Source organism: Phragmites australis, chromosome 3 (assembly GCF_958298935.1).
Source record: "Phragmites australis chromosome 3, lpPhrAust1.1, whole genome shotgun sequence".
Classification (NCBI taxonomy): Eukaryota; Viridiplantae; Streptophyta; class Magnoliopsida; order Poales; family Poaceae; genus Phragmites; species Phragmites australis.
The window spans coordinates 31,540,965-31,556,741 of NC_084923.1; the positions used below are offsets into that span (position 1 = coordinate 31,540,965).

Below are 15,777 nucleotides of genomic sequence, written 5' to 3' on the forward strand. Positions count from 1 at the left end.
CACCGTATGGGACACACCAGGCCCTTACCTCGCACTGATTGAGCCCCTGATATTTACCATCATCGGGATGTGTTCCTTACCTTCAAACCTTTTTCGTCGATTGCATCGATGCAATATAATTTGTAAAGACATCATAATAAGGAATAACATAATGCAGAAACAAACAATATAGGTGCAGCATACAACAACACGTTACACTTAGGGGCATAGTATAGTTAACTTAATCGTCCATACGTTCGCGAAAAGGAAACTACACCCTATCACACTTCTCTCATCTCCACCAACTTAGAACCATTTGGCCAAAGCGGCTATCCTTAACCCATTAAGAAGAAGATGAGTTAGGGATCAAGATTTTAACAAGTTATCAATAAAAAGATGTATGACAAAATCTAAGATAAGGCGAGGAATAAAGTAGAGCAAACACTTAGGATCTAAAGATAAACTTTAGTGGGTTGCTTTAGTGATGTTGACACATTTTATTAACCCACATCCTAAGCATTTTAGGCTACTTCATTAAACCTTGCTCTGGTACCACGCTATGAGGAACCGTCCAAATAGTATTCTCATTAATTATTAAGTCAATTATTTCCATAATCACGACTGCAATGATTAACCAGAATACCATTCCGGTAATCCAGGCATGTGTTTTGTGCCAAAGATCGAAACACACACCTTGCCAACATAGGTAATCACAACAAAGCTTAAGAAAGGGCGAGTAATTAAAATATATTACATGTCATTAAGTCATTACATTGCCATATACATTCACTACTACAGAACATGTCATAAGTAGCACCTCATCAGTGTCGGTTCAAGCATAATCGATATTGTTGATGTATCAGTACCGATTCATAAACTCCCACGCGCAAACCACGATTGAAGCTCCAAGAACCGACACTGATATATCAGTGCCAGTTCTTGGCGCCTCAATTATTGCTCACACGTGGGAGTTTAAGAACCAGAAATGATAGTCACTATCAGTGCCAGTAGGAACTAGAACCGGCACTGATGCCTCTATTATATGTATATTCAGCACTTAGCTACTCTCCTCGTTTGTTCCATTCAGCCTAACGCAGCTCCTCCTCCTCGACCGCCGCCTCCTCCCTGTCCGCAGCCTCCTCAGTGCACGTCAGCTCATTGCCTCCTCATTGTCATCCTCATTGTGCGTCGGCCCCATGCTCCACCTCCTCATCGCGGGCCGACCACCGCCGCCTCCTCGTCCTCATCGTGCATCGGCCCACCGCCACCTCCTTGTCCTCATCGTGTGCCGGCCCACCGTTGCCCTCCTTATCGCCTCCTCGATGTCCCCATGGTGATTAACAGCGACAGTGGAGGTGGAGGTCATAGGTCTAGGTAGCATGGAGGCGGCCACTCCATCCTATCCGACCACCTGGGTCCGGATGAGCACCCTCGTACTCCCGGCCTCCAGATCCTGAACAGTGTATCCCATTCCTACTTGGAAGGGCTATGAAATACCTGGGTTAGTTCTCAAATTCAAGTTAGCAAATTGTATTTAGCAAATTGTAGTTAGCAAATTATAGTTAGCAAATTGTAGTTAGCAATTTTAGTTAGCCAATTTAGGTCATGAAATTAGATATATATTTTAGCTCAAAATATGTTTGCTTATTGTTAGATGTGTATGTCATGATATTAGATGTGTATCGCTAATCGGTATTTTAGATGTTACCATCACTTCCCAGTGAGTAACTAGTTTGGTACTTCCTTGTTTTCCAATGATGACCTGACATAATTGCGAGATTATCCACATGTATCGATTGATATGGCATTGGTGTTTTTTTCTCTAAGCATGTAGACATACCTATAACTTGTCCTAGGTACATCTGCATTCTTAGAGATGAAAATCCCTTTGCTATAAATTATAAGAAGGTTAGTTAATATTGTAGTTTGCAGTTAACTAATTCAGAAACTAACATGCCGATTGATGTAGATGGTTCCTCATCTACAATGGCTACATGACATTATTGCGGACCTTGGTGGCACACCACCTGTGGTGACAACCACATTGGCTGATAACAATAAAATAAAGATCACTATCTCTTTTAGCATTACTTTTCCTAAAGAAGGATATATCACTTTAGCAGCATCAAGCTCCGAAAGAGACCAAAGACTTATGGCTGAAAGATCTATTATCCATGCGCTTCTACAATAGGTTAACCTGCAACTTGGATACATGTTTTCAGACTACAGCTATTTCAAACTAAAAGCGCTTGAATAGAATGAGGATGTGCTGCAATGACTCCAAGGCTCCCGTGGTTACATGCAACTAAAACGGTTGGTGACATGAACCTGTAATTTGTAGCTATGATTATTTCAATAATATTAAATTCTTCCTTTATATTGATTCAGTGCATAAATAAGCGCACTAGTTGTTCCTTTATATTGTTGCTCTTTGTTTATAGGATTTCTACTGGAACACTCGGATGCGGATGGATCGTAGCTTAACTTCAATCTTACGTCTTCTTGCCCAGCAGTTGGGGTACACATTACTTGATCCTCAATGCAGGAAGGTCCGGGAAGGAAAAGTACCAGTCACACCTTAAGTTTCAGTGTGATAGTAACATTTTTGTTATTTACGGAAATCCAATGCAACTTCCGTTTGAAGCAACAACTAGTGCGCTTATTTATGCACTGAATCATTTTGATGTAATATTTGGAATTGAAATTTTAGATATCAACTATGCATGTAATGGTATTTGATGTAATTTTATAAATGCATATAGTTCGAATTAATGTATTAAGTGTTTATCGTGTCTTAAATATTAGAAGAATGGATGTGTGTGCATGTGATGCATTTTGGATTGTGCAATTTTTTTGGCTACCGAATATCTATCAGTGCTGGTTCTATTTTAGAACCAGTTGTTAATCAATCAATATCAGTTCGGTTCCTAACAGGGAACTGGCACTGAAAATCACTATAAGTGCTGGTTCCATCCACAAACCGGCACTGATAATGAATTATCAGTGCTGGTTCCATAGCCGGCACTGATAGTCACTGAATATCAGTGGCGAGTAATCAGTGTCGGTTCAAAACCCACCAATGATGGCGATTTTGAACCGACACTAATGAGGTATTCTGCAGTACTGATTACAAGACACTACATTGCGGAAAACAAAATCTATTGACAACAAAAGGTGAGTGGAGCCATTGCCCAGAGGCACCACCCAAAAACTAGCCACTCTAGTAGTTTGCACTAACTTATGCCCGCCACGTACATCGGTGGGTGTGAAGTAGCCTAAAACTAGCTCCTCCTCGTCTGTAGAATCTGAAAGAGCAGTGTGAGTACAAAGGTACTCGCAAGACTTAATCCATAATGGGTACATATAAATAACCCGACTACAAGGATTATGCATTTGGATGATTAGCAAGGAACAGCCACAAGGTTAAGTAGATTCACATGTGAAAGCAATTTTTGACATAAATGTGTAAGCATCTACACATGACCACCTATACCATTCTATCCTGTAATCAGCGACATAAACGTATATCTAACTGGAACTATCATAACTATATCTAAGAATAGAACCATCTCAACTACATTCCAACATACCATACCATATCATCCCACATTCGTGACTCTACGACCGATGCGGGTGAATAGAAGTATGCTCGTGACCGAGAGTGCGGCAATTCAAATTATTTTTACACCATGTAGGGGTACATCTTTACCCACACAACTTAAGGACCATTCGACTTGCACGACCACATAGGCCCACACAAGGGGTACTCATGTCAATGTTTCTCATATCCAGAACTACCCACTTGCATATGCCCCTATGGCACCAGGGTTACCGCAAGTGTGTCCCAAACACCTCCGGCTCCCACCACCTTTCTTCCCCTATTCTTTTTCTCTTACGCGTCATAGGGACACACAACAAGCATTAGCATGGTGTATGATAATCGACTTATCTTACCATTAGATCGACATGTGGTTAGTACGGAAAGTACTAAAGCCAACAACACCGATGGACCCCTAGCACCGACCACATCTCGCCTCATTCTCACCACTCATCAACCCATCACCGTTATTATCATTGTGAACAATAATTAAACATATAGCTCGCAAATGATGGAACATTCCACCGCTCGACTTCTACCGATGACCTAATGCCCTGCTAAGCATCTCGTTTAACTTTTAAGTTAGGCAGCCACATCATTGAGCCCAGGTTACAAGGATAGGAAACATCAAATAACCAAGGTAGGAGCAAATGCATCAACATAGGAGCCACCATTTTCTAACACCGACTCGCTAACATGCACAGCATACACATGGCATAATTTATCACTTAGACACCACATGATCCCAAAATAGTAGGTAGAGTATGCTTAGATGCTTGTCTTGCTGCTCCGGCGCCTTCCTGATGCTACCTACGCAGCACTCACAGAATTTTAAATCGGCCTCGGTCAGCCTGCGTCACACTCCGGTTCTTCATTCTCTAAAGAAGAATGCATGCAGTGATGAGCATGAAAGAAACGCAAAGATGTATGCCACAAGATGTAAAACAACAAGTTAAAAGTACAAGACATGCAAAAGATTAACGAAGTCTACAATCTAACAAGTTCGAAAACTTTGATAGAATCCAGAACTTCCGGGTTGTACTCGGAACTTTCGGGTTACGGAACTTCCAGGTTAACCTCCGGGTGGGGTTCCACGGGGTTGCCAGTTTTTTATTGACCCAGAGGTTCCAGGTTGAGGTCAAAACCTCTGGGTCGGGCCATAATATCCAGGTTTGCTTCCGAATGGGGGTGCTCCGCTAACCCTAAATCAAATCAATCCGGAACTTCCAGGTTGGGTCTGATGCTCCGGGTGAGGCAACGAGCGAGGGTGCTCAGTTAGAGTTAATTCGAATTACCCAGAACTTCTGGGTGGGGGTTCTCGGTTAGATCTATCTAGGATCACCTAGAACTTTCGGGTTGCAAACCCCGATCTTCTAGATTCTAGAAGAAAACATGTTCTCATTAATTTCTTTGCCGATTCACCTTGCATGTGAAATATATCCCACATAAACATGTATATGCATTAGGCCAAGGGTTCTAGACTCAATTTACACACTAAACCAACACGATTTCGGAGTACAATTCAACGGGGATTTCCCAGTGCTACCCGGAACTTCCGATTACACCCGGAACCTCCGGGTTGTTGTAGAGAGAGTTCTTCGTGGGGAAATTTTGGCCGATTTGATTTGTGCACCTCACCAATCTAAGGAGTGAAGGGTTTGCACTAACACATGGGTTCTATACTTCATCCACCAACAATGCAACACAATTTCCTAGCTCAAACTCATCCAAATCCCTCTTTTAGCTCCAAACATCAAGAGCACCAAAAGAAGTCAAGAACGGCTTAAATCTTTCAGGTATGTGCAAAATACTTGGATTGATGGGAAGCCTAGAAGCTAGGGATCACGAGGGTACCACACATGTACCTCGATTTTGCTTCTTGAAGGAGGAATTCGAGGGAGAAATGAGAGAGAGCTTGAGGGAGAGGGGGAGCAGTAGCAGCTTGGCTGCTCAATTGGAGAGGGAGAGGGCATGGGAGAGGAGTGAGAGGCTGGGGCTGCAGCTGAGGGAAAGGGAGAGCCGGTGGTTGGCTAACTCTATTGGGTCCCATGTGTCAGAGAAATAAGATATTTCAATTGCAAATTCTATTCTGTCTCTCCTATTTTCTTTCTCTCTTTTTATTATCCAAATCGAGATGCTATGGTGCTCAAAAATAAAATTGCTCAAAATTAAACATGATGCCAATGTTGCATGGTTATGCTTAAATGCATGTTGATCGGTATTGGGACGTGATAGGGAGTGAGTGAGGAGTGAAATAATTGAGAGAGAAGAGCGAGCGTCAGTCAGTGACTTCAAATGACGCTCTAAGTTCTGGCGGTTAGACCTTCCCGGTCAGACCGCGGGAAGTATCTTTTGTGCGTTTCTTCCTTTTTTTTTTTCTTCTTCTTCTCAAATGACTTTGGGGTCTTTCTAACTACCTCTAAACCATTTCCACACATAAATATACATATGGTGGAAATGCGCATTGATTAATAACGTATCATTTTTGAAATGGGTTTAAAGCTTAAATTAAAATCAACCACATCAAACATGATATCAGGATGATTATGCATGCTCAAAGACTAGATTAGGATTTTGTGGTGTGACAGAATAGGCACAACTAGTTGAGCCCGGCTGTGTGCTATAAATTTTCAATTTGATTTTGCTATTGAAGTAATTTCTGAAATGCAAGCAATTATTCCAGGCTCAGATTAAGTCCCAAAAATTTAGTACAAAATATTATAGTGGGTATGTAATTAATCTTTTTGGTAAATTTCCATAAGCTAATAATTACCAGTTTCATTAATTATTAGATGATGCATGCAAATATGAAATTCACTTTGGATTCACAAAAGTTCAGGAAATCCTTTCAAAATTGAAAAACCCAAGAATTCGTACTCAGGTACTTAGCTCATTTTTGAAGTAGAATTTGCAATTGAGCTGTGAAAAATAAAATAGAATTTGCAATTGGGCTGTGAAAATAGATACTGAGTAGATCTGGCGGTCACACCATGCGTTTGGCGATCAGACTGGCCCTAGTGGCAGACTGACTCCTGACTATGGAGTTTGACTGAAGGCTTGACCGGGCAAGTCATAATTGGTTGTCAAAACGGTCTTAGCGGCGGTCAGACCGCTAGCCTATCCGATGCCATCTTGGTGAGGTCGCCGGCTAAGGCTTCAGCGATGCTTTCGACCATGAAGGGTACCAAAACATACTACAAGACTAGAGAAGTGTTTTTTTGGTGATATAGGCAACATGCACGGGGCCAAAATCAAGGACCCTATGGATGAAGTAGTCCATGGGTTGAGCTCAGATCTAAAAAAAAATGGGGACCGATTAGAGCTCAGAAATGACGGGGAGAAGGTAGGGGAAGTCTCATCTCAACGTGTGGAAGCTTTCTATTGGTTTAGCCAACTCCGGGGAAGCATCGATACGTAGATCAGGCTCCAGGGTGGTTATTGGCCTTGAGGTGGAAGAACTCGCATGGAAGCATCTCCGGCGAAGAAGATGATAGGAAGGAGCTCGGGGAAGTCTTCTCCATCGATTTCCAAGCGTCGAGGTGATTCTCTCCCCTCTCTCTTGGTTTGGGTGAAGGAGAGTGAGTGAGGAGTGAAATAAGTGAGGGAGACGAGTGAGCATTAGTCGGTGACTTTAAATGACACTCTAAGTTTTGGCGATCAGACCTTTAGAGTTCTGGATCAGACCGCGGGAAATATCTTTTCCGTGTTTCTTTCTTTTCCTTTTCTTCTCCTTCTCAAATGACTTTAGCATCTTCCTAACTACCTCTAAACCATTTCCACAGATAAATATAAATATACATATATGGTGGAAACGCGCATTGATTAATAACGTATCATTTTTTAAATGGGTTTAACCCTTAAATTAAAATCAACCATCTAAACATGATATCATAATGATTATGCATGCTCAAAGACTAGATTAGGATTTTGGGTGTTACAGAATGGGCACAACTTGTTGAGCCCGGCTGTGTGCTATAAATTTTCAATTTGATTTTGCTATTGAATTGATTCCTGAAATGCAAGCAATTATTCCAGGGTCAGATTAAGTCCCAAAAATTTACTACAAAATATTATAGGGTCTGTAGTTAATCTTTTCATAAATTTCCATAAGCTAATAATTTACCAGTTTTGCGCATTAATTATTCGATGATGCATGCAAATATGAAATTCACTTTTGATTCACAAAAGTTCAGGAAATCCTTTCAACATTGACAAACCCCAGAATTCGTACTCGGCTACTTAGCTCATTTTTGAAGTAGAATTTGCAATTGGGCTGTGAAAAATAAAATATGAAAGGTATAAACATAAGAGTTCCACTCACATAAATAGACATGATGTATACCGATATTACATAGAAGTGTAGGATAACAAAAAAATATATATTATTCAAGAGAACACAAAAGCTTGTCACGCATGAACAACAATATGTCCATGTGCAGCACCATAGCGTCCTCTGTGAACTCATCTATGTGTTACTTGATCCTACTATTACCGAGATAAATCCCAGCGTGTGTGTATCCATCTCCCAAGCGTTGACCATACACTTACATCATATGTATCCTAATCTTTTGACAATTTGGCATTTATAAAAGTATGAAACATCAAACCGATAGGCCATTATCTAATGTTGATTATTCTAACCATCTAAATTTCATATGAGATCCCAACTTTCAGTAATTTACCATGGGGAATAGATAACATCTTCTCTCCCTGCATGAAGTTCTTTCTTAGGAAGGAGTATATGTAGTTGACAACAATCTTCTTAAGGAGCGATGACTCAGGCCTTGCCACCACCTCACTCTCTCCAAGTATGTACACCACTCCTTTCTCTGTTTCTCTTTGGATGAACCTCTGTTCCTCCTCTATCTTCGCTAACTCAGCTATATTCATCCTCGATGCCTGTTATTAACTATAATTAATTCTACCATTCTACAATAAAACGCATAAATTGAACTGATTGAGCCATATTGCATTATTTTATTACCTGAAACTGTGGTAGACGATTGCTTGCACCATTTTGTACTGTTGTGAGCTCGGAGAAGGACTGTATTGGCGTTATCATCTCCTCAGCATGGATTGCATGCCGTCCAGAAGGCTTGTCCCGAGAAAAGCTCTGATTACGGGAAATGGGATAGCTAATATTTTGGATCTCATCCACGGAGTAGAGATTGGCATCACGTATGTAGTACTGGAGACACTCAACAAGCGCATCAACAAAATCCTTAGCCTCATCAAGGGAGTCACGGTACCCATACCGTGCAACACAGCGAAACACGTTGTAAACCTTGGGCTCTACTTGCCGGAAGAGGAAGCGCTCGGAGGTATCGACGTGGGGGATGTGCAGGCGCTTGATAGAGATGAAGATAAGCACCGAGTGAATTGTTGGGATCTTCTCAATCAGGTGAGGGAATATGGGTGGGATACCCTGCACCAGCTCAGTGTAGAAGAGCCCAACTCCAGGAACCCTCTTCAGATCATGACACTCAAGCAATTCTTTCACCTTGTTAGGAGATGTGGTGTGCTTCAGCTCATACTTGTACCGTTTTACATGCACGTAGTGCCAGACAATCATGACCACCATTAAAACTGCCGACATAGCCACTGGTACATATGGCCCATGTGTGAACTTGTATAACACTGATGATAGGTAGATAGACTCTGTTGGAACAAAGATGACGAAGAAGAGTGCAATCCACAAAATATTGATCTTCCACACCAAGAGCATCACAATTGTCATCAGTAGTGTCGTGATGATCATTACAAGGATGACACAGATTTCTGCTTGGATTGATTATCAACAGATAATTAGATATATTTGTATGAATTTAACAGTTTTGTTAGAGGACAGTGCATCGATTTGTGTTCATGAGTGTATGTTTGTTGGACGTGCAAGCCTACGCTAAACACAATTCTTACCATGTGCTTTTCCGATGATGGTGGTTGTCTTGAAACTGATAGTCACGAGGCAAGCAGCTATGCACAGCAGTAAGTTAACTTCAGGAATGTACAGCTGGCCCGGAAATCGCTTTGATGTGTGTAATATCCTAACCCTTGGGAAGCAACTGAGTGTTTGCAAATGTGAGACAGTTGCAAAGGCACACGAGATCATTGCTTGACTTCCTATGATGGATGCAGCAATCGCCAAGATAAATGTAGGCCAGAACAGAGCGCCTGAATTTACAAAAAGGAGGTATGTGTTATAGTTCTGGAACATTAATTATTTATTATAATGAAGTGGGGGATGTATATGAAATATATGCTTACTTGGAGTTGATCTATAGAAAGCGTCAGCAAAATGCTCTGGGTGCTTCCTCAGGTATGCCGCTTGCCCAATGTAAGTTAGCAATATAGACGGAAGTAATCCAAAGCTAAAACTTAGCTGAAAAGTTTGAAAAATGCTGTTTAGTATGATGATCATGAGCCTACTTACGTAAGTAACAAAGTTTAAAAAGATCTTGTTTTAATATAACAATCTTGCCATCTATTTTGCTCACCTTAATTAATATGAACCGTATGCTGGGTTATCACAAATATTCACATGATCTAAACATAACTATACCGAAGCATTTGAGCTCATATATACCTGAATTGATTTAATGCTGAAGTACCCCAGATTAGCGAAGAGGGCTTCAGTTCCTGTCACATGTACAAGATAGAATATATGTTATTACTTCATATATGCAAAATGTAAGTTATTGACAATTGTCAAGTAACATACAAAAATAATCTTCCCTAATAGCGGATCAAGGATACAAAATATTTTTTTGTATAACTAGCTTGCTTTTGTTCATTATGTTGTAGCTGTTTGTGCCTACCAGTGAACACAAGGAGAATATCACCAAGCGAGACCCATCCGTCTTTCTTGTTTCTCCTGAAATAGTCAATGATGTATTTCGGGTTGAACGCCCTAAGCACACTGACATCGTATTTGATCAGGTTATAGAGTCCGACTCCTCCAATCAGAAGCAACCACAACAGGATGATTGGTGCAAACGAGGAGCCAACTTTGTCGGTTCCGAAGCGCTGGATAGCAAACAGCACCACCAAAATTGCCACGGTGATCCATACTATTTGATCTGTGTGAAAGTATAAACAATTTTGAGGAAATTAAACATGACATTGGTGCTGTGTAAATTGTATTAATTAATTCTTATTGTTGTCTCTATAACTGATTAGATAGTAAGGGTTAATGTCTTTATGTTTGTTTCGGGGAACGAGTTTCATGAAAGATAACCTAATCAAAATTTTCGATTCGTTTCTTTCAAATTTCTGTACCCGTTCTGATGTATATACATGTATATTCTCTTCTTACCTGTTGTCAAATGAGGTGCTTTTGCTTTCAACCCACCTACAGCTGACAGTACTGAAAGTTTTGCGACGACCAATCAGGATTAGTTTACATTGTTCAAAACCTCGAAATATGTTAACTGCATCATATCATAAATAGAGTACCTGAAATAGGAGGAGTTAGAACAGCGTCGCTGATGACCATCGCAATTGCAAGGATGGTGAGTAGGAAGAGCCAAATCTTTGCTGACTTGCTCTTCTCAAGCCACTGCTTCAACCAATGGGCTCTCCTCAGTGTTGTCGACGTCTTCCCATGATTGTTATAACCCGAGACCAGTTGATCTTCTGCTTGCTGATTAGGGATCAGACTGACCTTCGCATACCGCGAAATCAGTGAGTAGAGTGCAAATGTGCCGCCTGTAGAATAACAAATTTGCTGATATTTGTTAGTTCTTTAGTATGACCACAGCATGAATGCGCACGAATGGCAGTAGCAGTACAGACCATCCCCGTCGTCGTTGGCGTGGAGGGCGACGAAGACAATCTTGATGACAGTGAAGAGCATGAAGCTGTAGATGATGAGGGAGAGCACCCCCAAGATGTCATCGGGGTGGCCAATGCCGTAGTCGAAAGTGGTCGAGTACACATATAACGGCGACGTCCCGATGTCACCGTACAGGATCCCCACGCACTGAAACGCCAGCGTCAGCGTCCTGCCCCAGCTATCCTGCATAGGATCAGATGATGGCCAACAGAAAACAACGTCAAAAATGGTACAGGTATAGTGCTCGCATGCATGCATACGGGCTGGATGCATCCCAAGATCCAGAAAGCTGGAACAGTTTCCATTTTCTAAAAAACATACGGGCCGGATGCATGCACATACACCACACACGATGTGAAATGACAAACCAAAAGACCAAGTCCAAACGAACCTGTTTAGAGTCACTTGCACGGGCATGGTGACCACCTCTCACCGCCTCCCGGAACAAAGAGTCCTGCCGATCGACTATCGACGCCTCATCGAGACCGCTCTCAAGGTCGACGACCTCCAGCTGGCCATCTCTCTCAGGAGCGGGAAACATCACGATTCACGAGTGAAGGACACACTGCTCTCTTCGAATCTTCCTTAATTTGCAGGTCGCATATGTCGTTATGCACTTGCTTCTTCTCTACATGTAGTAGTCAGTGCATGCTCACCACCCGATGCCACCATTTATATAGGCAAATGTGGTGGCTGCTATATCGATGCCTCCACGAGATTTTTGAATTTGTATATGCAACTTGTGCGGCCAAGCTACTTCAGAAAACCTTGTTAATCTATAGTTATCGTCTTCTGATAAGCTGCTTGCGCTGCGATCGTTTACTTTGGCGCGCCACTGGTTGGGAAGTTTGACCGTGCATGCATGCGCTCACTCGAGAAGCCCGGATTTTAATGTACCTAGCGCTGTGTGGCTCCGCTGGCGCGGAGAGGTAACGTCGGACTGACATGGAAACAAAAGCTGGATCGACCAAATCGATGATCGCCAGCTATATATGCTGGATTACTAGTTTAATTTGTTGACCCCTTCCTTCGTTCCCAACTGGTTAGAATTGGTTTCGTGCTTGTTTATTGAGTGCTATACTATAATTTATTGATCAACAAGCAGGTAGTAAGGGATAATATAAGATGATAGGCCAAAACTTTCTGTATTGACTTTGCAGCTAGTAGCTTCTGGGTCTTTCTATTGCTATGAGCCTCTCGATCAATTCAGTATGCACATCACTCGGTCATCTCTTCTGACTTCAGCATGAGTAGGGTTGTGCTGAAAGTCACCTATACCCTCAGTAGGTGCCAGCCGCATGTACGTATCTGCTACGCACCTGGCTTATACACTGCCCGAAGGAATCACATGTGGTTTATTAGACTTGATCGGCTGAATTGCTTCTAAATACTACATGGATTAAGACCACAGTAACACTTCTTTCTCCGACTAATTACTATGCGCAGCTCTCGGGTGTGTTCTCGGGAAAAAGAAGACCACGAGAGAACCCATTGGTTAAGGCTGCAGAGAGGTCAAACTAGCTTGCTAGCACATGTAAAACGATCTCGACAATTAATCAGAAAAAAAAAGTCTAAGCATTGCATGATGTCTTTATTCCTGGCCTGATCGATCAAAGGGACTAAAGTAACCAAAATTTTGCGACGAGTTAGATTCCAACACTTTAGCGGTGCAACAGCAGACTTTCGAATTCAGAAGCTAAACGACGAGTGAAGTATCACTATCACCGCAAAGACAAACAACTTCGATCCGACCTTCCAGTCTCCTGCGTAACCTGCAGATAACTCCAAAACATGAGCCTCACCTGCCCTCTGGAAAAAAACACGTGAATCATAAATTAACAACTTGTTGATTAACTAATCAAATATACTGTCACACAGCATTTTTCTTTGCGAGGATGTCACAAAACAGTTAACCACAGGGCCACAGCAGAAAGATACAAAGTCATAGATTCCGGCGATAAAAGTAAGCAAAAGACAGTATGATTACAGATTAGTAGTTCGTTGCATTTGGACATCTGATCGACAACCTCTCTTGGGGTCCGTGGTAGTTAGTACGATCAGTACGGACATGGTAGTTAGTACGATCAGTACGGACGCGGTGCATAATGCGCAGTATGTTCTGGTCCGGATACACGGTAGGATTGAAAGTGACATCTGTGGGGTCATTAGGTACCTAATAATTTTGTAAAATAAATGATCTTCTCTTATTATTAATCACTTAACGTACTTAAAGTTTGAGTTGAAATAAAATATTTAGAGAGATAGAGCAAGATGAAAAGTTTCAAGGCAATATAACTCTACGGATGAAATATTAACTATTCTATTCAAAACTATTTCATATACCTTTACCCAAAAGTTTTTGAAGATGAACAAAACAGAGACGAGTTTATCGGGCAAGTAAACCCTCCGCGATAATGGTCTAGAGGCAAGAGAATAGACTCGATCACATATGCATGTGTATGTGAATTCTATGCTCCTGGCATCAAGAAAATCTACTTTCCAAGGTGTTGAAATTACAATTCAAAAAGAAAATCAACGACAAAACACCAAGAATTTGCAAACTTGCAAGAGAACCAATAGAAAGAAACTTGGACAGTAATTCAAGCATATGCAAAAATTTAAACTTCATTACTCAAAGAGGTTAACTCTATTTTTGACAGATTATAAAAATTTATCTCTCAAAATTCTCACCTATTACAAAGGCTAAGCCCTCCTATCCCTCTCCTCTAAAACTCTAACACAAAGCTCTCATATGGATGGCTCAAAAAGGAGATTTCCTAACTAGCCAAACCCCTCTATTTATAGCCTAGGAAATCTGACCCCCTAGTTTCCTTGATTGTTCCCAAAATACCTGTATCTTGTCGTACATTCCTATCTACCATCAGGGGTATTTTGGTCTATTTTCTCCTCTATCCATCGGACGATCGTGACACCTTCACGACTTAGCTTTGTCTCGACGTAACATTCGTAATGATGCCACATGCACTCCATCCGCCAGTGGTTTTGTGGCCAAATTGGGAAACCGACTCACACGTTTCTTAAGGTGTGACCCACAGCTGCTTGCTTTGACCTCAAGCAAGTCTTTCGATGTTGATGCGTGTCCTCCATCTTATGATCTTGACCGCCGGCAAGTCTCTTCCGCTCTCGATCCCTCGGACCGCCTTGTCACTTGTACCGGCATCCCTTTCGCTTGACTTTGTCAACACCCCGCCTTCATTAAGCTTCATCCCTGCCTTGCTTGACCTCCACTTGTACCATTACAATCATTCTTGATTCCGCCCAACCTCCTTGATCGTCCAAAACCAAGCACCCTGCTTAGCCCCAATCACCCGCTGTCAATCGTCAAATTGCATCCATCACCTGCACACCATGAGACCAGCAAACATGCATCTCCAGAACCATATAACATCATCACATGTTAATCCAAATCAAAATCAAGATGAAAAAGATCAGACGTAACAAAAATGTAAACATCGGATAGTTCGGCATTCACCCTAGTGCAACACCGAACCATCCGGTGAGTACAACTCCACTGGAACCTGGTTTGCATTCCTCTCTGAAAAAAATTAGTCTGGTGATCACAAAATCCCAACACCGAACAATCCTGTGAACACCTCAACATTTGTCTTAGAATTGAAAAGTTCTGGTGATACTCTCTGGTGTTCACAAGCCCATCACTGGACCATCCGGTGAGTACATCTTCACTGGAACTTAGTTTTTCAATCTCTCTAGAAATCTTTGTTCGATGAAGCCTCCGGTGATCACTCATGCACACACCGGACCATCCAGTGAGGCAACCGCACCAGACTTTCACATTTGCACTCTTCTTTGGAAAAAAAATAGTCGTGTGCTCATTCTCACCCGCACCAGACCTTTCGGTAAATGAATTTATCTCTACCTCTACGCTGAAAAACTCTGGCGCCCACATCTACCACACACCAGACTATCTGGTGAGATAAAAAACGATCACACTGGACTATCCGGTGAGTGCAATCTTCCTCAACCGAGGTACCAATACAAACTCCATGTCTTTTCAACTTTGGTTAGACAAAGTCAACATTGCAGTATGTAACTATGCATATGCTAACCAATAAAAACCACACAAATGTCAATCACTCATCACACAAGATAAACCAAGGCATATCTCAACTTAATTTCTCACACACTAATTAAGAGTGGTATGTGTTATCTTTATATATAGATATATCCAATAAAGAATTATAATAATGTATATAGTTGGCAGTTAAAAATTCAAAAGATTACATCAATCGTTTGGTCATATAATCTGCCATAAAAGTTTCTTCCTCGTCCTCTTGAAATAAAGGAGGTTACTTCCTTGTGTTGTATAGCTCTTTTATAAACAACTTAG

At 41.5% G+C, this 15,777-nt stretch overlaps 1 protein-coding gene across 1 annotated transcript; it reads right to left on the reverse strand.

Annotated features, from left to right (window-relative positions):
• Window positions 1-7,937: 7,937 nt before the first annotated feature.
• LOC133911137 (potassium transporter 21-like) lies at window positions 7,938-12,041 on the reverse strand. The gene is made up of 10 exons (XM_062353339.1): window positions 11,800-12,041; window positions 11,369-11,591; window positions 11,030-11,281; window positions 10,890-10,940; window positions 10,393-10,653; window positions 10,161-10,213; window positions 9,842-9,956; window positions 9,494-9,748; window positions 8,562-9,355; window positions 7,938-8,476 (listed from the first exon to the last, which is right to left on the reverse strand). The coding sequence occupies exons 1-10, from the start codon at window positions 11,947-11,949 to the stop codon at window positions 8,222-8,224; spliced, it is 2,409 nt and encodes an 802-aa protein (XP_062209323.1). The 5' UTR covers window positions 11,950-12,041; the 3' UTR covers window positions 7,938-8,221.
• Between the last annotated feature and the right edge of the window lie 3,736 nt (window positions 12,042-15,777).

What these genes read in the sequence shown, in the direction of transcription:
- LOC133911137 (XM_062353339.1), bottom strand. Translation starts at nt 11,949, where the DNA reads ATGTTTCCCGCTCCTGAGAGAGATGGCCAGCTGGAGGTCGTCGACCTT. An exon ending in CATCATCGGAAAAGCACATG is followed by an intron (nt 9,356 to 9,493) that starts GTAAGAATTGTG and finishes CAATCCAAGCAG; the next exon opens with AAATCTGTGTCATCCTTGTA. An exon ending in ATCGTCTACCACAGTTTCAG is followed by an intron (nt 8,477 to 8,561) that starts GTAATAAAATAA and finishes AGTTAATAACAG; the next exon opens with GCATCGAGGATGAATATAGC.